The sequence below is a fragment of the Sphaeramia orbicularis genome, chromosome 14, assembly GCF_902148855.1.
Source record: "Sphaeramia orbicularis chromosome 14, fSphaOr1.1, whole genome shotgun sequence".
NCBI classification, from domain to species: domain Eukaryota; kingdom Metazoa; phylum Chordata; class Actinopteri; order Kurtiformes; family Apogonidae; genus Sphaeramia; species Sphaeramia orbicularis.
Window position 1 is genome coordinate 45,193,221 of NC_043970.1, and position 25,882 is coordinate 45,219,102.

Here is a 25,882-nt window from a genome sequence, read left to right on the forward strand (position 1 = left end):
TAGCACGTGTATGTGAAAACTTTTGCTGGTGGACGGACGTGACATTACCCATGATGATCTGGTCAGTACCAGTACTTTATTAGGAATAAACTTATATACTTACTATTGCTAATTATCCTCTTATTCATAAATGTTAGTATTGTGGATCTAAAACAATAACAGCTGACACAAAAACACAAAATGTGGCAGTGGACGGATGTGACATGGTTGTTACAGATCCCATCATACTGATGCTCAGCAGCCATGTCACTGTTTACACTAATGATCCCTGTGCAAAAACTAGTATTATAATTATTTATTGTATAGTTTATCATCATACTAAAGAGTAAATAACAATATAGGATTGTTATTTCTTTATAAAAATGCTTATTATTAGAAAACTGTTGATTTAAAAAGTGACGTGTGACATTCTTAATGTATGTATTGGCGTAACGTAAGCAGGATGGATCAGCACCATACTCCATATTGAACCTGTAAAAATAAAACATGTGATATGTAGGATAGAATCTTGTAAGAAAAATTGGGGAATCTAAAAGAATAGAATATTTGTTTTTCAGGTAAATTCAGTTAAAATATAACTTGGCCATTTGTGACATGAAAATATAGCTTTAATTGTGATGAAATTGGACATTTATGATCTGAAAACATAGTTCATATGACCATCAACATGTTGCAACAGAACTGAAATCCTGTAAATTTGCAAAACTTGCATTTACCAACACAAAGTTCCTTTGGGGATTCACTTATATTGATTTCTTATGCACAAAGACAAAAATAAGACCTCTAAGCAAATTTTAGCCAATTAACATATTTTTCATGTAATCACAAAAACATATTTAAATACAAGACTAGGGTTAATCCTGCTCAACATTAACGTCATTATTCAGTCAAATCACCTTCGAAATCCTTTCATAAAATACTATCCCAAGATTTCAACTACATAAAGCTGCAATGGTCTCATTACTAACATACTGATCGAGGGGCGGGGAATCCTCATGCTGATAAAAATGATAGGTGTTGTTAAAGGAAATGCATGATTGAATTAACAAAAAACTTATTGAGTAAAGTTCTGAAGTTTTAGTTTTTGTGTGAAATGCAGCAGAAATTCAAAGATAACAATCTGTGGTATATCAGTGACAAACAGATGGATGCCCTGAGAGAAAACATTTTTGTCCTCTTTATCTGGAAGTGTTAGCAGAACAAGAAGAAAAATCTATTTGTACTGGAAAATAAACTAGTTGGTGACCTCTGGAAAGTCCAAAGTACATGTGCAGAATGAGGATCAGGACGAGCTGCAGAAAAAGACTCAATGACAATGACAGCAGTGGTCGAAAAGGCTGTTACAGATGTCAAACTGCACATGTTTACATGCATTATTCCACTATTATTCTGAGTTTGACAGGTTTCACATAAATATCACATTCAGGCCAGATCAGGCGAAAGTGAACATCAGCGTCAAAAGTTAAAGTTTCACCTATCATTTCTCCAATAGGCTCATTTCTTAGCTTAAAAAAGTGATATTTTGCTTTTTTAAATGGAATTATGCATTTTAAAACATTTCCCCGTTGTCATTATTAACCCGTAAAGACCCAAACATCCACTGGTGACCAATATAATTTACTGATATAAAACGTGAAATAACTGTTTGTCCACTAATCCTATCAATACATGTAAATAATTGGTGTAAAATGCAGTTTGTGGTCTTTTCATGGTCATCAGATATGACCGATTTGGACGTTCAGAGGCTCCATAGTTACCGTGGAAACACTGTCATCTTCTACAACATTGATTCACCAGTAAAACCCATGGACAACAACAGTACTTATATATGTGGTTTTTGCTCCAATTAGGCCATGGAAAGAGGAAATAAACCAGGAACTAACAACACATTTAGCATAAAATGAACCTTTAGGGAATCGGTTTGTATTTTTCTAAAAAGCAGAAATGACGATATTCTCCAGGACATTTGAAGTTTAGATTAACCCATAAAGACCCAAACATCCATCACTCACCAAAACCATCTACTGATCTAAACTGTTTAATACCTGTTGATCCATTAATCATATTAATACATGCAAATAATTGGTGTAAAATACAGTTCTTCATCTTTTCATGGTCATCAGATATGACCCATTTGGACGTTCAGAGGCTGTGTAGTTACCGTGGAAACACCGACATCTTCTACAACATCAATTCACCAGTAAAACCCATAGAGTTGGATCAATGACAGTGGATGGACACACTGGGTTTATGTTCAGTTAATGATATATTTTACTGAAAAAGTCACTTTTTCTTCAGTTTTTTTCTGTTTTTGATAAGTTAACCCTCAGCTTTAATTTGAGCTTTTATGAACATCTACATAACCAGTGAATTAAATACAGGAAAATAACCGATTTTCACTTAAAAATCCAAAACACAGAGACAATATTACAACAAATGGTGACACATCACTTAAGAAATGTTGAGGTTCTTACTTGTTTACTCCATGTTTCTATGTAATGCAACAAACCACTGCAGCAAATTCCAAGTAATGTGAACGCTGTTTACTTGCATGACAATCAACACAATTCTGTTTCTGATTAAAAACAGAGGAAAATTCATTTGTCAGAAAATTAGCTCCTTATGGGTTAAATTTTACAAGTTGGAATATTATTATTTTCTGTAAGTATTGTTTGGTGATTATTTAAACAGGGAACACTCATTTTCCAAACTGTTTATTCATCCAGAGGGTTGTAAAGATGCCAAATTCTATTGTTATGTTTTCAATTATATATTAAACTGATGACACGGAGCTGAAGAAGTGAGGTTTACCACTAATACTGGGGAAAACCCAGGCTTTAACTACTATTACACTGGTGTCAGAGGGATTGTGGATTATGTATGTTTTCTTGTCAGAGGAAGCTTCATCTGATGATTTGACTCCTTACCACTGGAAATATTATAATTCTTCATCATCATATCACAATTATTTGAAATAATTTGGTCCTATTTTACAATACTGTGATAATATGTCCATTAATTCACATTTTATCATTATTTCTACGTCACGGTAAAAAAAAATTCTGACACTTTATATTTATACTAACAGTTAAATATTATCAAAAAGACAAAATAAAACAAATCAAACTATTATTTTTCCTATAGTTTTCACTTGTTGACTGGCACTTCAATGAATTAATCTTGTTGCATTTCTTTCTTGTTCTGAATCGAGCTCAACTTCTATTAAAATGTAAATAACTGAACTATTAAAAGACTTATACAGTGGTGGAAAAAAAGTAACAGAATTGAGGATGATATTAAGTTAGTCCCCAAGTGCCTTCAATTACAGCTCGCTACTCCAAATGTGCTACTCGCTAACGCTAATCGCAAATGCTAATGCTTATGCTAACACTAATGCTAATGCTGGGTGCTATGTATCGTAAAATGCGGACACAGAATTTTCCCACGGGGATAATAAAATAGGGCTGAACGATATGGACAAAATTTCATATCTCGATATTCATGCCAGATATCTCGATATGATGTCACTACAGGTTCGATGAAAACCAAGCATTTTTCAGAAAAATACAAACATCATAATACAAAAGAATGTAGAAAGTGCAGTTTTATTTATAAGAACTCACTGCCAGTCATCAACATTAACATAAAGTACAAATAAATAAAATTTGTTGTGACTTCCAGAGCTGTACATGCAGGGCGACCACGGGGGAAATCTATATCGTGTATATCGTTGCTTTTTCGAAATCAATATTTCGAATGTTAATATCTAGATATCGATATGATAACGATATATCTTTCAGCCTTATAATAAAGTGAGTTTAATTTTAAACTTAAATCACAGCTGGCTGACAATTAATTTTACCCTCTAATTTCCCATTCATCTCAGCTTCTACGGCTAAAGCTAACACCATGCTAGCAATTTTGCTAATGAGCTGGTGCAATCATTTTTCCTGTTACAAGTCACCACAGGGCAACATTTATAGGTTCTATAACATTTTTAGGAGATTCTAGGAGAACTGATCGGTCAATAATTAGCACTTGTATACTAGGGCTGAATGATATGGACAAAATTTCGTATCTCGATATTCATGCCAGATATCTCGATATCGATACAATACGATGTGACTACAGGTTCGATGAAAACCAAGCATTTTTCAGAAAAATACAAACATCATAATACAAAAGAATGTAGAAAGTGCAGTTTCATTTATAAGAACTCACTGCCAGTCATCAACATTAACATAAAGTACGAATAAATAAAATTAGTTGTGACTTCCAGAGCTGTACATGCAGGGCGAGCGTGGGGGAAATCTATATCGTTTATATCGTTGCTTTTTACGATATTAATATCTTGAATGTTCATATCTAGATATAGATACGATAACGATATATCTTTCAGCTTTATAATAAAGTGAGTTTAATTTTAAATTTTAATCACAATTAGCTGGCTGACAATTAATTTTACTCTCTAATTTCCCATTCATCTCAGCTTCTCCGGCTAAAGCTAACACCATGCTAGCAATTTTGCTAATGAGCTAGTGGAATCATTTTTCCTGTTACAAGTCACCACAGGGCAACATTTATAGGTTCTATAACATTTTTAGGAGATTCTAGGAGAACTGATCGGTCGATAATAAGCACTTGTATACATGTTAAACTTAATCTTATTTGGTGTACACATTAAACTTGCAACTTTTTCTCTTTTTAACCTGTTTATTTTGCCAAACTCTGACAAAAAGAGGAAAAAACAGTTTGGAACAATGCAGTCAAATCTACCTCTCACATGCTTTCTCAGCCTTATCCACTTCCTGTGGTTTAATGATTCAAAGGCGCTTTTTAACTCACTATCACACGTGCAAAACATACATTTTTGAGTTATAAAATAACCAACAACAAACAAATATGCTGTTTTATTATGATATCTATAGACTTGGTCAGATCAGGGGGTTATTAAAAGCGTTGATGAAAACCTTTGTTGATTTGTTTCTTGTCAAGATCCTGAATAAATTAATAAATACTACTTATAGCTACTTAAGTTGTCCATTTTAATTTGACTTATCTGGTTATAGGTTGTTTTTTCTGATTCATTTTCACTGAGTGGGATGATTTGGGAATAATATTTGTGTGAAACTGGCTTTTACATTTAGACTTCAGACACTTTTCAAAATCTATAATAAGTTTTTCCTTATTTTCTACTCGTTTCCTTTCTGTATTCATTATCTCCGTGCTTCTATATCAGCCCGTCACGCATTAAAATGAAAGTCACCATACTGCTGGTTGAAACAGCAAAAACAAAAGAGTTTACTTCCTCTTTCTGCACTGGCCACAGTTTCCTCCGTTGAACCACTTGAGCAACATTCACATGTTTCTTCCAGCCCGGGTCTATCTAACAGAGCTCTCACACTTTTCTCTGGATGCATAATTGGTTTTCATATGAGTGGAGAAAACCTGTCTTTACATGTAAAGTAAAAACATGTTGCAACTGATCTCCAGTTGGTGCTCGTGATAAACCAGTTCAAAATATCTATTAAAAAAACTGAAACTAAGGGAAAGAAAAAGTTTATCTTTTTCTGCACACGTGTTTGACAGGAAGCAGTGCATGTTTTGCGACTAAACGAAAAAAAAAGTGAAAAAACAAAAACCCTCATCCACTTCATTCCATTTAGCTTTGAAGAACTGACTTCTATATGATCTTATTCATCTGGTTTCTATTAATGACGTTTTTTCATGATCTGGAGTTTAATTTCTGTATTGTCTTGTGTACTAGTCATTGTGGAATATGATAACGTTATCATGATCGTATAAAGTGTGTAGTTGAAAACCTGATGGATGGATTCCCAGATAGCAAATATTTTGGCAGTATTATGGCATACATTTGGCATTTTTGGCTTTCTTTTGGCATTATGAAAACCTTTAGGCTTAACTGTGGTGTGATTAAGGTTATCCATAATAGATATGGAGGCACCAGCAGTATGTGGCTGAGTTATGGCATCTGTCTGGTTAACCAAAAGACTGGGCAAAGAGCGGGATCAAGTATAGGGATGGATGTTTATGGATGTTTTTTGGTTGTGTTTTGGCATATTTCTGTAAAGCCAAAACACTGCGCAAAGAGCAGGAATTTCTACCCAGAAGAAAACCCCACTTCATTTGAAAAGCATGATCAACACAAACTTTGGGTGAATTTTGGCCTCCTTTTGGCCTCTCTTTGGGTCAGTTTTGGCTACTTTTTGGCTATGAGGATTATGAGGATTTGGGGCTTTTCTGGGACAATTATGGCTATATTTTGGAAGTCCGCAATTAATTTTGGGTGAATTTTGGCTTCCTTCTGGTTTGATTTTGGCTTGCCTATTTTGGGCCATTTAGGGCCCATACATCCGCCCAGAACTTTGCCAAAATGGCATGCCAGTTTTGGGTCAGATTTAAGCCATAATGATTTTGCTGTCTGGGTTGCATCTTTATGGACTTTGGCATTTTGACATTTCTGAGAAAAAATATGTATTCTTTAAGAAGAGTGATTCCTGTGGTCACAAGTATTTGAGACCTAAAACTTATTATCCAGTAATTTACTAATCACATTATTTAAATAATAAGCACGCAGAGAAAAAAACAGCAAATTTGCCTTGTTTAATGTTACATCTGTCAAGGTTTAGCGTTTTCAACTTGGACAAGGAGGCTATAGTAAAAGAAAAAATAGAGGATTTATTGAATAATAGTTGTGACACAGGAGAGATTTAGCCAGAAAGTACCACAATCTGCATTTAAAAGCTACATTCATACTATAATGATAATTTACCAAACAAAAAATACATTTTTGCTGCAATTTAAGATGTTAGCTCACATTAGCTAGCTTAGCACATATTTAGCAATGAACGAGAGTGGAATATTAGTTATATATTAGTTATTTTGACTAATATATCCATTATCATTTAAGACTGAACTAATACTTTATAGTACATAAAAGAAGTGGTTTCTCTGTTGACAGCAAGGTTATAATAGTTTTGGATTTTTCATTGTAGTTCAGTTTTATTTAGTTTTGACTTTTTTTCTCTAATTCAGTTAGTTTTACTTCGTTTTCAGAGCAGGTTTGCTAGTTTTTATTAGTTTTCATTTTTTTCTTAAATTCTTTGTTTTACTTTAGTTTTAGTATTAATTTTAGTTTAATTGTATCTTTTATCTTCTTTGCCGTTGTATTCAAATAAATCCCAGACAGGACTCTGCTGCTTTCTCCCAACTTTAGTCTCCATGTTTCCAGGTAGAGTGGGGACCAGAAGACAACTCTAATGCCCCGTTTCCACTGCGTGGTATCGGCTCGACTCGACTCAGCTCTGCCTTTTTGGGTTTCCATAACGAAAAGGACCTGGAATCTGGTACCCGGTACTACTTTTTTGGTATCACCTCCACCGAGGTTCCAGGACTGGGGACCAGATACTAAAACGTGACGTGTAAACACTGCAGACCACTGATTAGTCAGACAGTTTTCTCTGTGGCCTGCCGTTTTACAAAAAACAGATGTGGAAGTTGACAGTACATATAGCAGTACATAAATCCACATGATAACAGCCAAAAAGTACACCATAGTCAGTCCAGGAGATTCAGTCTTTGGTGGCCGATGTAAAAATTCAGACGAGACAACACACAACGAGTGAGTTTATCAGCAACTCTCTGAGCAGACGACACGGAAGTAACGCGCCACATCGCTATGACGTCCAGGTACTGTGAAGTCGGTAGTATCTTGTAATGGAAACGGTCTCCAGGAATACCGAGTCGAGCCGAGCCGAGTCGAGCTGGTCCCACGAAATGGAAACGTGGCATAAACGACAAGTGACGAGAAGTGCCGGATTGTTAAGTACCATATGGTGCTGCTAGCTAAAATTGCTAGAGCAAAATAAATCGCTTTTGTATCAATCCGACGTTGACAAAGACGAAAACGAAGGGAATTTTATCCATAATTTTTTGTATGTTTTAGTTAGTTTTGTAAGCACACAATACAGTTTCAGCAGTTTCAGTTAGTTCCTGTTTTTTTCTTGTAATTATAGTTTTTATTTATTTCAGTTAACGAGAATATTTTTTTAATTCTAGTTTTCGTCATTTCATTAGTTTTTGTTAACAATAATAACTTTGGTTGACAGTAATGTGCTAAGCTAATTGAAGCTAGTCAGAATCTTAGTTTCGCTGTTTTCGTTGATCAGATTATACTGTGAATGGTGTTCTCAAATTATAGTTCTGTGTGCCTATTTCTCTCTGAGTATTGTTATATAATATTTACTACCCATACTGATATTAATGTCTTGGCCAGTTGTTCCTGAATTATACCGATTTTCTGTATTTATATAAAAATAAAATGACCTTAGACATTAGAGTACAAATCTTTAAACATATGTTTTAGCTGCATTTAGCATTTTTCACATTCAGTGCAGTTTTTAACAATAATTTAAAAAAAAAAAAATTCCATGGGCTATTTAAAACAATGTGGTTTTCGAATGTAAAAATACACCTATTTAACAAAGCTTCAAGCGGTATGTTGAAATAATATTATTAAACAATATATACAAGTCATGTCATGCACCTACACTGATGACACACTTCTATGGTGTTGAAACTTGGAACCATATGACAACATCTTTCAAAGTATTATCTAAGAACTAAGCATGATACTCAACCCTATGTACTAGGTGAATGTGCTATTGTTTATTTTACGTCAGGTTGATTATTTACTATATTTACTATAATTTCCTGCAATTGTGGTCACTTTCTGAAAGTTCTCCTGTGCTTCTTACATTTGCTTAACCCATAAAAACCGAAACATCCACTGATCCAAAATGTTTAATACCTGCTGATCCACTAATCCTATCAATCCATGTAAAAAAAAATGGTGTAAAATGCAGCTTGTCATCTTTTCATGGTCATCAGATATGACCCATTTGGACGTTCAGAGGCTGTATAGTTACCGTGGAAACACCATCATCTTCTACAACATTGACTCACCAGTAAAACCCATGGAGTTAAAAAGTGACTTTGTCCATCAATTTTCTCTGTTTCAGATATAATAACAATTAACTTTAATCTGAGCTTTAATGAACATCTACATGATCAGTGAATTAAATATCGGAAAATAACTGATTTTCACAGAAAAAATACAAAAGAAAGAGGATAATATTATAATAAATGATGATAAATCACTTAAGAAAGGTTAAATACAGAGAAAAAAATAAGCAGCACTGGGTCTTTATGGGTTAAGTAAGGAGTGGTAAAGAGACAATTAAGCAACACTGTGACTCAACCAAACAACTGATAGACTGTCCTTTCACCTTCAAAGCGTTTGCATTTCTTTAAATCATGTGTACATACATGGACATCCAGGATATGAATAGATGAAAAATCACAATACTGATTACATAGCCTCAGTGTATAATGGTTCAATGCATGTTTGAACATCACTACTCCTCTGTTTAATGAATGCTCCTTCAGGCTGATCTTAGAGCTCATAAAATTTCCTGCTGCTGCAACTTCATGACAAACACTGCTGTGTACTCAGAGACACAAGTGAATACAGTGCCGGACTAAGGACCATGTAATTAGGTGACTCAATAGAAGCTTATGGATGAACCACAACACAGACTCTATCACATGGAACTGTCCTGCTTTGTAAATCATGCATTCACACCCAAGTCTCCAAATTTTTAGCTTACTGGCCGACAGGCCGTAAGCTATTGTCGTCATGTGGCGTCTGTCGTCGTCATCTGTCGTCAATTACAAAAATTTCAATCGTCTTCTTCTCCGAAACTACAATTCCGATTGACTTCAAACTTGGTATACAGCTTCTTTATGATGACGTCAACAAAAGTTTGTGAAATTATTTGGATTCGGATCTGATTCTGGATTTGGTGTGACTTTGAAAAATGTCCCCATTATAAGAGATAGGAAGTGGATGGATGCAATAACTCAGTAAATATAAATGATATCCAGTGTAAATTTCTACAGTCCAGCCCTGATGGGGAGATGACCAAAACATAATGTCCACGTGCTGATCAGGATCTTCTTCTGGATCCGGGAACTTACGGAAAATTTAACATGGGCTCTTAAGGGGAAAAAATTTCAATTGTCTTTTTCTCCCAAACTCCAGTTCTGATTGACTTCAAACTTGGTATACAGCTTCTGTATGATGATGTCAACACAAGGTATTGAAATTATTTTGATCCGGATCTGATTCTGGATTTGGTGCGACTTTGAAAAATTTTCCCATTATAACAGATATGAAGTGGATTGATCCAATAAATCAGTATCAATGATATCAAGTTGGAATTTTAATTTTTTACAGATCTGATTGGAATATGACCAAAACATGGGCTATTTCTGTAATAGAATAAATACACAGAACTGGGTGATAATAAATGGCATCTGGATACATTTCCCAAAGCTTTGAATTTGGCCGGTAAGCTACAGGGCCGTTGGTCCTATTTTTTCCTTTAGAGCAGGGGTGTAAAACTCATTTTAGTTCAGGGGCCACATTCAGCCCAAAATCCAATCCAATCCAACTTTATTTTTTAAGCACTTTAAAACAACCACAGTGGACCAAAGTGCTGTACAGAAAAATTAAAAATAGGACTAATAGTCCTATTTTGGTCAGTTACGCATGTGCATTACAACTTACATTATAATTACAAATGCACAAAACACTTAATAGGCAGAATACTGGTAAAATTATACTTACGTCTATTAAGACATTTCAGGTTGTTCATATTTGTTCAGGTTATTCACATTTTTTGTAAAAGGATAGATTCTAAATGTAAACATTTTCATGTAATTTAACTTTTTTTTTTTACACTAACACAATTAGAAAACTTGGAGGTTTCATTATTTATAGGTTATTACGATAATATTTTATTGGTCTGACCCACTTGAGATCAAACTGGTCTGTATGCGGAACCTGAATTAAAATGAGTTTAACACCAGTGATTATTAATATATTCAGTATAATTTTTGCATTTCACAAGTTCGCCGGATTGGACCCCTTGGAGGTCCGGTTTTGGTGCACGGCCCGCATGTTTAACACCTGTGCTTTAGACAGTCAGCTGCCAGCACTTAAATGGAACACACAGAGTGAAAAAAGATGCTTGTGTCACCTGAAATCATAATAAGTCACTTCACGGTAATTCGCCGTGTGTTCCATTACTCTCATTTTTATTGTATGTAATTAGTAAATTCATTTTCCATGTGAATGTTCAGTGACTTTAGTGAAGAATGAACAACAAAGAAAAGTAAGAAAGGCTTTTACTCTGTTGGAATTGAAACCAGAAATGGAATAAATAAAATGTATCCAAGTGTGTGCTGAAAAATCATAAAATAAAATAAAATAAAATAAAATAAAATAAAATAAAATGCACATGTCTATAAATCAGGCTGCATTTGGAAATAAGAATCCGTTCTTAATTGCTTGCTTGGGTAAATAAAGGTAAAATAAATAAATAAAATAAAAAATAAAGTGCACCCATTATGCACAGATCTGCCTTTTTATATGCAAATAGACTGAAATAGACTAGTTAGCACCTTCCAGTGTCTTCTACCTGCTCCAGAGGCTCCGTGAATCACCATAACAGAAGCATTTCCACTGGAAACAAAATGTTCAGAGCAGCAAAAGCCTGAGGCTAACTGGGATTTAAGGGTGGTGTCTAGTGAATTTTAATGAGTTGCATAATTAATCAAATCTCAATGCCAGGAATTATATAATCACAAAAGGTTGTAATTTAAAGGTCCAGCTTGTATATGGTGATAGTGTGGATTCAGAGACACTGAGCAAAAGAGTTACTGTTGAAGAAACAAAATGCACAAAGAAATCCATTGGACTTCTCCCGTTTCTGTCATTTTTCTGTACCAATACAAGTCTGTATGTATGAAGTGAGACAAAAAGACAATCAGTAATCTGTGCAGTTTCCTGGAAAACCAAATAAATACAGTCTGCAATATGGTGCATGATAATCACAATATGATTTTTCAGTACACACTTGGATACATTTTATTTATTCCATTTCTGTTGTTCATTGTTCATTAAAGTCCCAGAACATCCACGTGAAAATTAATTTACAAAATACATACAATAAAAATGACAGTAATGGATTACACGGCTAATTACCATGAAGAGATTTTATGATTTCAGGTGACACAAGTATCTTTATCTCGCTCAACATCAAGGGTACATATGGTATCTGATTTTAGCATTTTTATTTTTATTTTTTAAACACCATCTGTGATCATTTGTGTCACTATTTTTATTATTATTATTATTATTATTATTATTATTATTATTATTATTATTGCTACCTTGCTACTTGTGGTTTCTACTAGTACATTACAATGTGCAACTGGCTTTTTTTTTCAATACTGTTTTTTGTTTTTTGTTTTTTTTTTTGGAGTTAGTTTTGCTATTTTCTTGTAGTAATTCTTGTGTGTATATCCGATGTTGTGCTGCTATTTATTTGTTTATTTATCGATCTATCTATGTCTTCATTTATTTATTTTTATTTGACCGAGACAATGCATTCAAACATAGTTGCAGCTGATGTGATGCATATAGAGTTTATATCTAGTACTAATCCTCAGCTCCACTCCCTGGTTGGGTTCTTCCACAACATTGCAGTACAATATAAAATATACATCATTTAAAACAATCATACCATATAATTCAATAATCCATTGTTGCATTTATATGATATTGGAACCTCAATTTTATGATGGCCCTGCCCAAAGGATCAATAAAATTGAATCTAATCCAATCTAATGTAATCTAATGTAATCTAATATAATCTAATATAATATAATATCATCAATTCCTGAAGCATCTCTTACATTATCATAAACACTACCAATCTGTCCAGAGGAAAGTTTAACTGTAAAAGTTAATGACTTGGAACAAATTAAGTTCACTCATGTTCACACCTCACTTCATCTCGCTGTTTTATTCTGCAAAATTAAACTTTCAACAGTTCATCCTTCACCCTGTTGTGACATTGAACCTCCTACATCCTCCATGACAACAGAGAAATCAGTCCGTCTTCTCGAGGAGGCAGAAACAAGAACAAAGTTCGTTCAGGCCAAAACATTTCATACTTCACGAGAAACTCAAGTGCTGAACTCATGGGTGGTTCTAAGCTTTTCTGCATTAACCACGCCCACTTCAAGTACCTGACCAATCATGCAATAGCACTCGCACATCGCATGAGGAGGAAGTTCTGCATGGATGGTGTATCGAGTACAGGCTGCAAGAACTGTGCAAGAAATTGTGTATATTTTGAGGGAGAGTGAGTGAATGAGTGAATGCATGAATGCCTTATATATAAATGCAACACTGGATTATAGAATTGTATGGTATGATCGTTTTAAATACTTGTACTGCAATGTTGTGGAAGAGCCCAACTGGGGACTGGAGTTAAGAATTAGCACTATCAAATTTATATGCATCACATCAGCTGCAAACTTGTAACTATGTTTGACTGTAATGTCCTTGTCAAATAAATAAATAAATAAATAAATAAAAACTCCAAAACAAGAGGACAAGCAGTACGGTTACATGATGTTTTTTAAATCTGAGTTATTTTTCCAGAAGAAATTAATCCGGAACTAAAGTACTTTCTCTTCTGTTTACATGGAAATGTTAAACCCGAACAAAGGTTTACATGAGAAACATTTATTCGGTTCTGGCAGCCCTTCTGTTAGCTTAGCTTAGCATAGTCACTGCATTTCCATGGTCACTCGTAGCCAGTTTTTTAAAGGTGATTTGTTGTCTTTTTTAAGTGATTTTGTGAAATCCGATTCTCCCTAATTATTTCTTTAGATCTGCGACTTACTGCACTCATACATCATCATAAATTAGCTTTGCTTTACCGTTTTAGCTTTGCATTAGTTTCTATTTGCCAAGATTTTATTAGTGCAGTAAGTCACATCGCCATGATTTGAGCCTCAATTTGTGATCATATCGACCCCACCGGACTAAAGGAATGATCAGGGAGAATTGAATTTCACAAAATCATTCATAAAATACTACGAATCACCTATAAAAGCCTGGCTACGTCTGACCATAGGAATGAAGCGATTATGCTAAACTAGGCTAAGCTAAGCTAACGGAAGGGCTGCAGTGCAAACTGATTTGCCCACTTATCGAACTCATTAGTGTATGACAAATGAATTAATAAAAAATAAGTGGTGAACTCTTCCTTCAGGGTTTTCCAGGCTGGTAGATCCCATCAGAATAGCCCACTGGAACGGTTTGGGTTGACTAGACTGCACTGCATATTCTTCCGCCAGCGCAGAATGTGTGCATCATCGCAACAGGACAAGACAACGAGCATGTGCAGAATGGCAGGAATAAAGTCCAAACGGAATAAAGGGTTTACATGTCCCAGGAATAATTTAGACCGGATTCAAAAGTGGATTAAACCAGTGACTTTAATCAGGTTTAAATTTAATCCAAACTTTTCTTTATCAACTGGAATAAGGTGTTTACATGGGCATCTGAAATGGGATCTAACCTTTAATCAGTTTAAACCAGGAATAAAAGTTGTCATGTAAACGCTCGGAAGATGAAAGTTCTCTGTTCTCCTAGAGCAGCAGCCTACAGTCGTCCATGTTGACTTCTCATCCAAACACACAGGTCCAGTCCGTTCATTGCATGTGGTCGTTGCAGATGTTTGAACCTAAATGCAGCATCTCTTATGGGTACTTGGCATTTGAGTATTGGTCCTAATTTGGAACCAGGTTTTGGTTCCCAGGCCTACAGAGATTACCACTTATTTACAGTATGTTCAAAAATAGTGATTCTCAACTGGTGGGATGTGACTCAAAAGTATTTTGTATTTGTATTTATTTATTTACTTACAGGACAGTATGTATTGGCATTAGTTACAAAGAACAAGATGCGTGCACCAGATTTAGCAGAAAAGCTAATTTCTATCTGTTGTCCTGGACAAAGTGGGTCGCAAACCCATTTGTAGTGGGTAGTGGACCTTTGTCTGGGCAAAAAATAATGTCAAGAAATGAATTTTGTGCTTTTTTATTTTATGGAGTTGAGTGCTGCCCACTGACACTCCCCAAGAGCAGGTGGCGATAATGCGCTGTAATACTAATTAACACCAGACATTTCACAGCATAAAAGAAGAACCAAACGTTTCTATTCAAAACTCAGGTATGACAATGACTATATCAGATATGGTTTTACCTACATTGAACAAAAACCTCACTGTGTTTCTTGAATTCTTGAATGAGTGACTGAATGCCCTTTTAATTTTTAACAGAGTGCATATTTTTGTTTTTCGTTAAAATGTTAACATCTGCTTTATCATTGTTTAAAAAGTATCTCAAAAGGACTTTATTCATGAAAAAATGTAAGGCTGTATATCACTTGATTTGTATTTGATGATTACCTCCGCCAAGGAGGTTATGTTTTTGCCAGGGTTTGTTTGTTTGTTTGTTTGTCTGTCCGTTAGTGTGCAACATAACTCAAAAAGTTATGGACAGATTTTGATGAAATTTTCAGGGTTTGTTGGAAATGGGATAAGGAAGAAATGATTAAATTTTGGTGGTGATCGGGGGTGGGGGGGCCCACGGGGGGGCCACTGATCAGCCTTGGCGGAGGTCTGCGCTCTCCGAGTGCTTCTAGTTCACCCTTTATCAGGCAAGTGACTATTTTTGGTAATTTCCTCAAACATTAAATATGGGGCCAATCCCGTGGCTCAGTGAGATCCAGAACCATGTTGGTTTTTATAACAATATACAGTGATTCAGACAGATTTTATAGACATTTTGAAGCTGTCAATAGTGAAAGAGTGATTTTTGTCCGTTTATGACCTTATAACAGTTGTTTTATTGCATGTGTTTACTTTTTAGCAAGTGCTGCTCGGATGTTTCATGGCAAGAGGAGGGAGATGTCGATGTCCAATAACACACTAAAGTTGAAATTCTGAATTTCAGAGTATTTCAATGAGTGCCCTATAAGGGGTTAAACTTGTCCTCTGTGTTTTCATACTGTGATATTCTCTAGTCACTCTGGTTCAAAACACACCATGTTTTTATCACACTGGAAGGAAAATCCAAGGCACTCTCTTTAAACATTAAAATGCCTTTACTACCATGGCATGGTCATATGTAGACCTAAATAACGCTTCAGCGGATTTCAGCTTCAAGCCTTCGTCAGGAAGTCAAACAAGAGCCTGAAAAACTGATTTCCTGACGAAGGCTTGAAGCTGAAATGTGTTGAAGTGTTTTTTTGGTCTAAATATGTCCATGCCATGGTAATAAAGGCATTTTAATGTTTAAAGAGAGTGCCTTGGATTTTTCTTCCAGTGTGATAAATACTTTTTGAATCCCTTTTTCCAAAGAGCACCTCAAACAAACTACTTTTTGGTTCGAGAAGCATTCCTTCCCAAATATTTTCTGGACATACCATGTTTTTTTTGTTGTTTTTTTTTTTTATTAAATAAATTTGAGAAGTTTTATCAATCAAGAACTTTTATTAATTTGGGTGGCGGTTTGTCATTGAGGGGTGATAGTGGGTCCTGAAGCCAGACCAGCTGAGAACCACTGTTCTAAAACACTGTCTACATTTAATAAAAAATGTCCAACATTGTATTATTAATATAACAAAAGCATTGAAGTTGAATCCCAATTCACCCCTTGGCCCCTCCCCCTTACCCTTACCCCTCCCCCTCGATTTTGCACGTACATGTGAAGGGGTAGTGTTGTCCCAATTCTCAATTAGTCAGAGGGGAGGAGCTAAGGTGGAGGTCTGTTTGGCCCTTGAAACAGAGACATTTCAGGACCACACTACAAACAGAAGCGTAGGAGAAATTTCCCATAATTCTGTTTGAATCATCGTCAAGGTGGAGGTAAACACAGCAAAGAAGTGCAGCAGTGTGATGAAAGAAACACACAAATGTACGTATTTTCTTCGTAAACAACTTAATGATTTGATCGACTGTTTAATCACGTTTTAAAGTGTTACAGATTGCATTTCTACGGTTTATAGTTGATAGACAAAAAGATGACTAAAGCCCATGGAACAGAGACAGCTACATCTGCTGACGGCACGGGGAATACTGTCGCAAACAAAGTTGTCGCATCTGTTAATAGCGGCATCGATGACTGCTGATGACGTAACAGGTCTGGAAGAGTTGGATCATTTCACAGGAGAATGTTTCAACTCCTACCCCTTGCAGTTCCGTTTCAAGGGGTAGTGCCAAGTGCAAGGGCCAAGAGGGTAGGGGTAAGGAGGGGGGGGGCTAAGGGGTGAATTGGGATTGGGCCTAAGTGTTGATACAGAATGTCTGAAATTGTAAACAGCTGAAGCCAAAACAAACACATTAACACTTTTTCCTTCATTTAAATCTGTTCAACATAAATGATAAATAAAGCAAACTTCCCAAAGTCCTCTGACATGTAAAACCGTTTGAATGACCTGACCATAAATAGACATAGACTTGAAAATGAGTGAGTACAGCTCCCCGTATGTATAGTTATACAGGTTTGTGTGAGGTGGCGGTGCGACAGAAGGTTTATTGAGAAACTGCAGAGAAGTGAAGAAAAAGAGTCAGCATGGGTGAATCAGAACAAAGAAAGTTGAACCAAAAGAAGTTCACAACTTCCCCTACGAGCTAAGCATCAGCTTGTGATGCAACCACAGAACTGACAAGAGCCAACATGGTGGCAACTGTAGATTATAATCTCTAATTTCAAGTCAGTGCAAGATGATTTTCAGACCTATTCAAAAAGAACATGCTGAACGAAGCTAATGTTTCTTATGTTTAAACAGTCATTGCGAGATGATACAACACACCCACTCTGTGACCACCTCTATCCGAACTAGGGATGTAACAATATGAAAATTTCATATCACGGTTATTGTGACCAAAATTATCATGGTTATCATTATTATTGTGGTATTATTGAAATTGTGCTCAAAATGTGCAAAAGTACTTCTACACACACTGAAATAAATTAACCAAGTTGTATTTAAAAACCAACCCCCCCATACATACACAAAAAAAAACCAAATAAAATAATTGGCACAATGTACCTTCTGTTGGCAGAAATATTTAAGTATTAACCCTTAGTGGTCTGAGCCTATTTTGTCCATTTTTCAGTACTTTTGATTTTGCCGTTATATACTATATAAAAACTGTTTACTATACCCATGTTTGGTATCTTTTTTTTCAACACAACTTCATCTATATCATCTGCCTATCATTTTTTCACTTGAACCTACTGTAAAACATAAAAGACCAGAAAACACAAAAAAATATAAAATTCGATTTGAAAAACGTATATAATTCATTGCATAAATAACACAAAGATGCCTAACGAACCTTTTCAAAGACGTTAAAAGTGAATATTGGTTCCGAATATTACGTATATAAAATTTAAATTGTAATAAATTAAAACTGTACTCAAATATTTGACATAAAAGCAGATCTTTACATAGGATTTTTTCACCTAAACATGCGGTAATCAAACACGGTTATCATGATAATTAGAATTTAAACAGTAATACTAACCGTCTGCAATTTTACCGCAGTTTATCATTATACCGGTAATCGTTACATCCCTAATCCGAACATCCAATCCAAGCACTTTCAAACAACCACAGTGGACCAAAGTACTGTAAAGAAGAATAAATAAAAGCAAAATGAAAATACAAGAATAGAAAGCCCTGTACTTAGAGGTATTTCATATAATATTTGGACTGTGAAAGATAAAAAAACTGTTGGTAATGTTTTTGGCAGCAAGTAAAAAGATTATCACGAGAAAAAGGTTAAAGCCTGAAGCACCCACAACTGAAGAATGGATCAATATAGCACAGGACACATTGCAAAAATCCAAATCTTACCAAGTGTATTTTTCTCATTTCTAGTCAAAATGTCTCATCACACTTAAAACTAGAAGCACTCGGAGAGCGCAGACCTCCACCAAGGCTGATCAGTGGCCCCCCCCGTGGGCCCCCCCCACGCCAAGGAGGTTATGTTTTTGCCAGGGTTTGTTTGTCTGTCTGTCTGTTTGTCTGTCCGTTAGTGTGCAACATAACTCAAAAAGTTATGGACAAATTTTGATGAAATTTTCTGGTTTGCACCCCCCCCCCGTGGGCCCCCCCACCCCCGATCACCACCAAAATGTAATCATTTCTTCCTTATCCCATTTCCAACAAACCCTGAAAATTTCATCAAAATCTGTCCATAACTTTTTGAGTTATGTTGCACACTAACGGACAGACAAACAAACAAACCCTGGCAAAAACATAACCTCCTTGGCGGAGGTAATAAGACAGAATCACCTAAAGAGGAACTTTTCAGTGAGATGTAAGAACTTATTTTTAAACAATAGATCTGGAAAATCTTATTTCAAGAAATCTTACCCAGATAACTTTCACTTGTTCCATCGGCAGATTTTTTTTTGCTTAATTTAAGATTTTTTGCTTAATGCAAGCAAAAAAATCTGAGCAGTTTTACAGCGTACTGTCTCCATGACGACAACCAGTAGCGCACGCAAAATCCTCATTTAAATAGGGCGGTCTCCAAGACTTTGCACCTGTTGTCATTTGCACTGGCAATCTTAGTAAATGATCCGTGACACGCAAATCAATAGCACACACATTTTTAGCGTGAGCAAGCAAATTGGCTCGCGTTATTTGTGATCTTAGTAAATCAGGCCCTAAGACCCAAATAAAATGAGGGTACTTTTACTGCATGGTACGTTGCTGTGTGAATGCGATCCGTGCCCGAGTCCAGATGTGACCTAATCACCATTCCAACAACGAAAGTGGGTTAATCACCATGAGACCATAGACGGCGCTCCTGTTGTTTCCTGAAAAAGCCTCGGATCCACACGGGACAGGCTCGCCTTATCAACCGAACCACTCGGTGATATATCAGGGACAACGAAGTTCGCTCTGCTTCTCTTTGCCTCAAACAGGATAACAGATAGGTGAGGGTTTGTCTTCTTCTGACTTATGGATTTGTTAGATTGCGACAGAATTCCTTCTACACCGCCACCTACTGTTTCGGCCCTGGAACACCCATTTGTACTCAGGCACGGGCCGCGGTACGCATTTGTGAACGCAACATCTGCAGGAAAGGTGTGAACGTATTCAAGTATGGCATGGACTCGAGTACACTGTGTGAAAACGCTCAAGACTCAAGGAAAAAATATGTACTTGTATTATGAATAGGGCTGTGTACTGGCAAGAATCTGGCGATACGATACAAATCACAATACTAGGATCACAATACGATATATCACGATACAAAAAGTTAAAAAGGCCATTTTTTATTGGTTTTGTTTCTTTTTTAAAAGATTTCCTGGAAGAATGGAATTACACCAAAAATCTGCACAAATACTAAACACATTTTTATTTGATCCCAACAGGATCTAATGCTATATCACAAAATGTTTGTGTTAAAACTTAAATTATGTTTTACAAACATTACAGTTTAAGATCCTGTTCAAATGTTCATATTCTATTAATTCAGAACTAACGTCATAACATTATTTTTGTGAAAGTGGTATCTTTGCATCCCTAAAAACAATAAATAGAAAAGTAGTCTAATAGTTGAGAAATCCCCCTATTTCTATTTTCTATTTAACAGGCATTTGATTACATGATTAAAAACTACTACAAATAAAACTATACCCAATGAAAGAAAGTCCTAAGAAAAGCTGCATGATGTACTGAGCTGAAAAGGAACTGGACATGTCTTTATGAATACATACAGTAAATGTTTGTGTTTTATAATAGATCTGAATCAGTTTCAGAGGCTCCAGAGCCAGACCACAGAGTCTGCTGATGAGATAAAAGCAGTGCTCTCTGTAAAACAGTATATCTTACCTGTGCTTTGTCGCAGCTCTTCACACAGACTAACATGAGGAAACTGCAGCATCTGCTTCCATTTCTTGCTCTTTCCTTTTCTGTTCCCTCCACCTCCTGTTAAAAAAAAAAAAACAAACATGTTTGAGTTCAAATAAGATGTTTATTTGAGTTTACATCGATATTTAACAATAACTGATGTGTCATTTAATCCGACATCCTGTTTATGGTAACCACTCAGTTATGAAACATCTTTACAAATGACTAATTTTAGTCACTACTGAAGATAAAAATTTAGTTTTTTTAGGTCATGTTTGATGAACCAAGCGAGGGAATTTTTCTCCAACAGCTGATCATAATGTCTTTGAGGTTATCACCATTTATCTGTCTTCATCTTATAAAAGCTAACAGATATAATCAGTTTATTGGGTTTCACTATATGCTGATGATACACTTCTGTGTGCAAACTGTTGAGTCTAATTTTGGAGCAGTTCGTTACAATTGGTTTTCACTGGGTAATTTGCTGTTTTTAACTAAATGACAAAACCACTCAGATGTATCATTAGGATAGTTATTTAATTTAGGTAAATAAATGTTTTTTCTTCTAACTGCATGCATTTGATCTGTTTGTTTTTGCTTTCACTCTGCATACATCCTGTTATCAACATCTACATATTTTACATTTCCCTTTATATACTGGTGGCTTTTGTGGAATTATTTGACCCGTCCCACAAATGAAGTGACATTTTTTGACCCGCCCCAACCCAACCCAACCCTCGGGTTATCCACAGGTAACCCGCTGACCTGCGCATCACTAGTACTAATCATCAAATAATACAAAATATAATAGGCAATATATCGCTAAATGTTTTAACCTGCTATAGGGAATTCATACATGATACTATATTTTTGTCTCTGCTCAATCAATGACCCGTCCCAACCTGCCTTGCAAATAGTGACATTTTTTTGACTCGCCCCAACCCGACCCGCACACCACTCGTCTGTTTGTTAATTCAACCAATTTTTAACTTCTTCCATGTTCTGTTAGTTTTTTTTTCTTGTGAAACTGATCCAAAGACCATCCTTAAGTGCACGTTGTAACTCTGATAATGAACCATGCTGTTCCGAGCTGGGGCTGAATCTCAGACCAGTTCGTCATGTTTTAAAAGTCAATGAACTTTGCAGAACCAAGAACCACTTCCATCATTATTTTTACAAACAACACCAATCGAAAGTTTACAATGAGACCTCGCGTCACATCTTGTTGGCCTAAAATTACAAAGACAGAGCATAAAGCCAAAAGAAACACTCTTAAAGAAACAATGTAGTCTGTCGCTGTTATTACTGGGCTGAAAGAGGCCCCTAGAAAAGCAAACCAGTTCTAATGTTCTCAAGTTAAACAAACTCCACTTGATTTAGACACAAGGAGGAACTAGACCCGGTGTACCAATCTAAACCAGCCAAATAACAACCATAAAATCTGCACAATTAGTAAATTATAATTAAAAAAGGCAATACGGAAAACTAAGTGAAATAAATAACCTAGCAAAATTAGGGCCAAATCATGCAGCTGTAAAAATAATAAATAACAATAAAAGTATTACAGGACACAAGTACTTCCAGAAGAAACAAAATAAAAATGCATCCACTCCACCTTCAAAAAGACACAGTAAATAAATTATATTAGATTAGATTAAATTCAACTTTATTGTCATTACTCAGTATAAATATAGGGTAACGAAATGCAGCTAGCATCCAATCAGAAGTGCAAATAGCAGAAGTGCAGTATAATACAGTTAAATACCGTATGTACAGATAAGCAATATGTACAGATGAGTGCAGTTATATACAGCTAGTGCAAATGAGATGGTTATATTAAGTATTGAATGTACAGATGAATAAATAGGATGTTCAATAGTTCTATGCAGTATATGTACAATTGTTATGGGAGAAGTAAGTACAGGTAGGGCTATAAAGGGTGGTTATAATTATCCTTAAGGCTATACAGAAGTAACTGATTTGCTATACAAATATCTTGTGAATACACTATATATAAGGCTATATGTAGAAATAATTAACTCGCTATACAGATGTCTGTGAATACACAAAGAGTAAGAGTTAAGTAGATATACAGAATATACACATATACATACATACATATATACACCTATGCATGCACACAAAAACTCAAGTGTGGATGTAAGCATATACATATTTATATAAAATACATTATTTGTAAGGGTGCAATTAGAGCAGATGAAAAACTAGAGCAAAAAAAAAACAAACTTAGCGCTAATGTATAAAAAAGTATTTCTGAGAGGTTGCTGAGACATTTATCAAGGTTTATTTTATGTTTTGTTCTTGCCTTCAGGAAAAGTAGCTTAAAGGTGGGGTAGGAGATGTTTTCCTGGAGCATATTTTACTATATTGCTTAAAATCCCCTTCACACCCTGATTACAATCAATTAATTAAATGCTCTAACACAAAATTTTTTAAAAATGTAGTCACCTGTGAAATGGACAGGACTGAAAAAACACCATCCAATCATTTCAAGCGCCCAATCAAAATAACAGAACGGTGATATGTCTATCAAACTCAACTGCCACTTGTCCCTCCCCCCTCCCCCTTCTGCTTGTACCCCTCTTCGTGCATGAATCGTGCGTTCTCAGAGGCTTGGAGCACTTGTACAGGAAATGAAGCTATTTGTTTAGACATGTTTTATATTAATTTTATTCTATCATTAATCCTTTGGTCGCGGTTTAAGGAAACTTGAGGTTTTTTTATTTATTATTTATTTTTTTAGTCATAAATGCCAAATATACTCTGTCACCAGCTTAATCTGTCTTTAATGTTTTATCTTAATATTTCTATGTAAACTTTGCCTTATGATTCAGATGATTATTTAACTATTATCAACAATTTAACAGTTAAATAATTACAAATGTAAAGAAATAACATGAAAAAGAGTAAAAAGAGTGACTTTGGAATAATTTTTTAAACTACATGAAGATGTTAATGTTCATATTTTCGTTCATTGTGTTCATTTTTGCTCCATAAACTCCATAATGTGCAAAACTAATGAGTGGGAAAATGTTTAATGACTTCCTTTTCAGCTCAGATAATTACTCATAATCTGCAGTTTGCATCTGTTGATCTGTTTCCTGAATCACAATATGGAGATGAAAAGTTAAAAATGCAAAGTGAAAGAAATACATGTTTTAATGTGACACTGGATCAGTGTGTTTATGGTCATATAAGAGAGTGTTTTAGAGATCAGTTTGATAATTTTAGACACTGGTTCACACTTTATAAAACTAAAAGTATAAATTACAGTTCAGCTGTAGTTTCCTGTTGTTCTTTGCCTGATGTAAATGTTCAGAGGCTGATGCACAGGTCATGTTATTAACTTTATGCAGCTGCTATTTCTACCCTTAATAAGAAAATAGAACTGATAGATGTTAATAAATTTAAATTAAAATGAGTCCAACTCTAACTTTTTTTACATTTAACCTGTTCAACTCTGGACCATTTGTTTTTATTTGGGATCATTTCATTTCCTGCTTAATTTGTTACATCTAGTGATGTCCTGATCTGGATTTTTTGCTTCCGATCCGATTTTTTTTTTTTTTTTGTGATTAGTTTTGCCAATACCAATCCAATATGGACTTTTTACACTGAAATTCTGATTTAAATTTAGAGTCATTATTTATATGTTATTATACTATTATTCTATTATTTTACTGTAGATCACAATTGGGCTGAATGTGGAACCTGAACTAAAACAACTATGACTCCTTTGACTCTTAATAACTTTAGTTTAACCCTTTCATGCACAGTGGTCACTACACTGGACAGTTCTTCTCCAGCTGTTCTCTTGTACATTCATGGGTCTTTGTTGTTTTAGTTCCATATCAGCCAACACAGTGGACACCTATGCATCATCCCATACACTGACATTCATACCATTACTGTAACTTTGGTGTTCTAGATAAACCTGATCTGCACGAACATGTTTGAGTGTAAATCAATTGTTATTTGTAAGACAAAAAGTTTCTTTTTTTTTTTTTTTTGCATATTGTCAACATGAAGAGAGTAATAACTAGCATTAGATTATGTTAAAATGTGAGAAAACATCAGATTAGTAGGATTAAAATGTTTTCATTTCATTGTTTTTGTCTCATTTTCTGATATTGGGTTTTAAACACATTTCTTTACTTCAAAAATTAAATGCATGGACATTTTTGTAACTACATGAAAAAAAAAAAAAACTCAAGTGCAATTTTTTTTTTTCATGCCTAAGGAGGAATAAAAACACTCAAGAAAAAAATCTTGACAAAGGTTTGCATAATTCGTGCATGAAAGGGTTAATTTTTGCACTTTCCAAAATTATACTGTGGGACAAATTAGAACTTTATGTTTTCCACTGCTGTTGTGTGTTTTTATGGACAGGTCCATCCAGGTATTATATGGGGGTGTGTTTGGTGCCATGCGTCAGTGATGTGCAGTGGGTTCCTCCTAGGTCAGGTTGTGGGCATGTCAAAAGAATGTCAGTTTATTTGCGGGGCGGGGCAGGTCAAATAATTCCACAAAAGCCCCGTGAGTTGAAAAAAAAAAACAAAACTCGCACATCACAACCGGACCTTATAATGAGTACAAGTGCAGACTGAAAGTGAAACTTATAAATGCTTTGCTAGTTCCTCTAAGCTTCCTGCTGTTGTGCAGCTTTTCCCTACCTCAGAAAACTTTAATTTGAGAGGGCAGGATGTTTGCCCCCCCCCCCCCCTTCCCAAACCAGGCCCGGATCAGCCTGATCTCGTGACTAAATCCGATCCTATCTGATCTTCGAAAAAATACCAGATCAGAAGCCGATACCGATGCCGATTCCTTGTTACGACTATAACTAGTTACGTCACGACATTTGCACATATAAGGTCCAGACTTCCAACGACTGTCTCTTCAAGTACGACATAATTGTTTGTCAGCAGCAGTGGTTGTAGTCCATACTGAAAATATGGCCAAACTTGGAGCAGATTACCTAAA

General features: G+C 35.4%; 1 protein-coding gene across 2 annotated transcripts in view; it reads right to left on the bottom strand.

Annotated features, from left to right (window-relative positions):
* The window catches only part of grk6 (G protein-coupled receptor kinase 6), a 149,475-nt gene that overhangs the window by 97,123 nt on the left and 26,470 nt on the right, over positions 1–25,882 (bottom strand). For both annotated transcript variants that reach the window (XR_003937336.1, XM_030154607.1), the window contains exon 2: positions 20,864–20,959. Coding sequence is in view for 1 of the 2 variants with exons in the window: in XM_030154607.1 (XP_030010467.1) it covers positions 20,864–20,959 (96 nt within the window). In the remaining variant the exon portion in view is untranslated. The remainder of the gene's footprint in view (positions 1–20,863; positions 20,960–25,882) is intronic.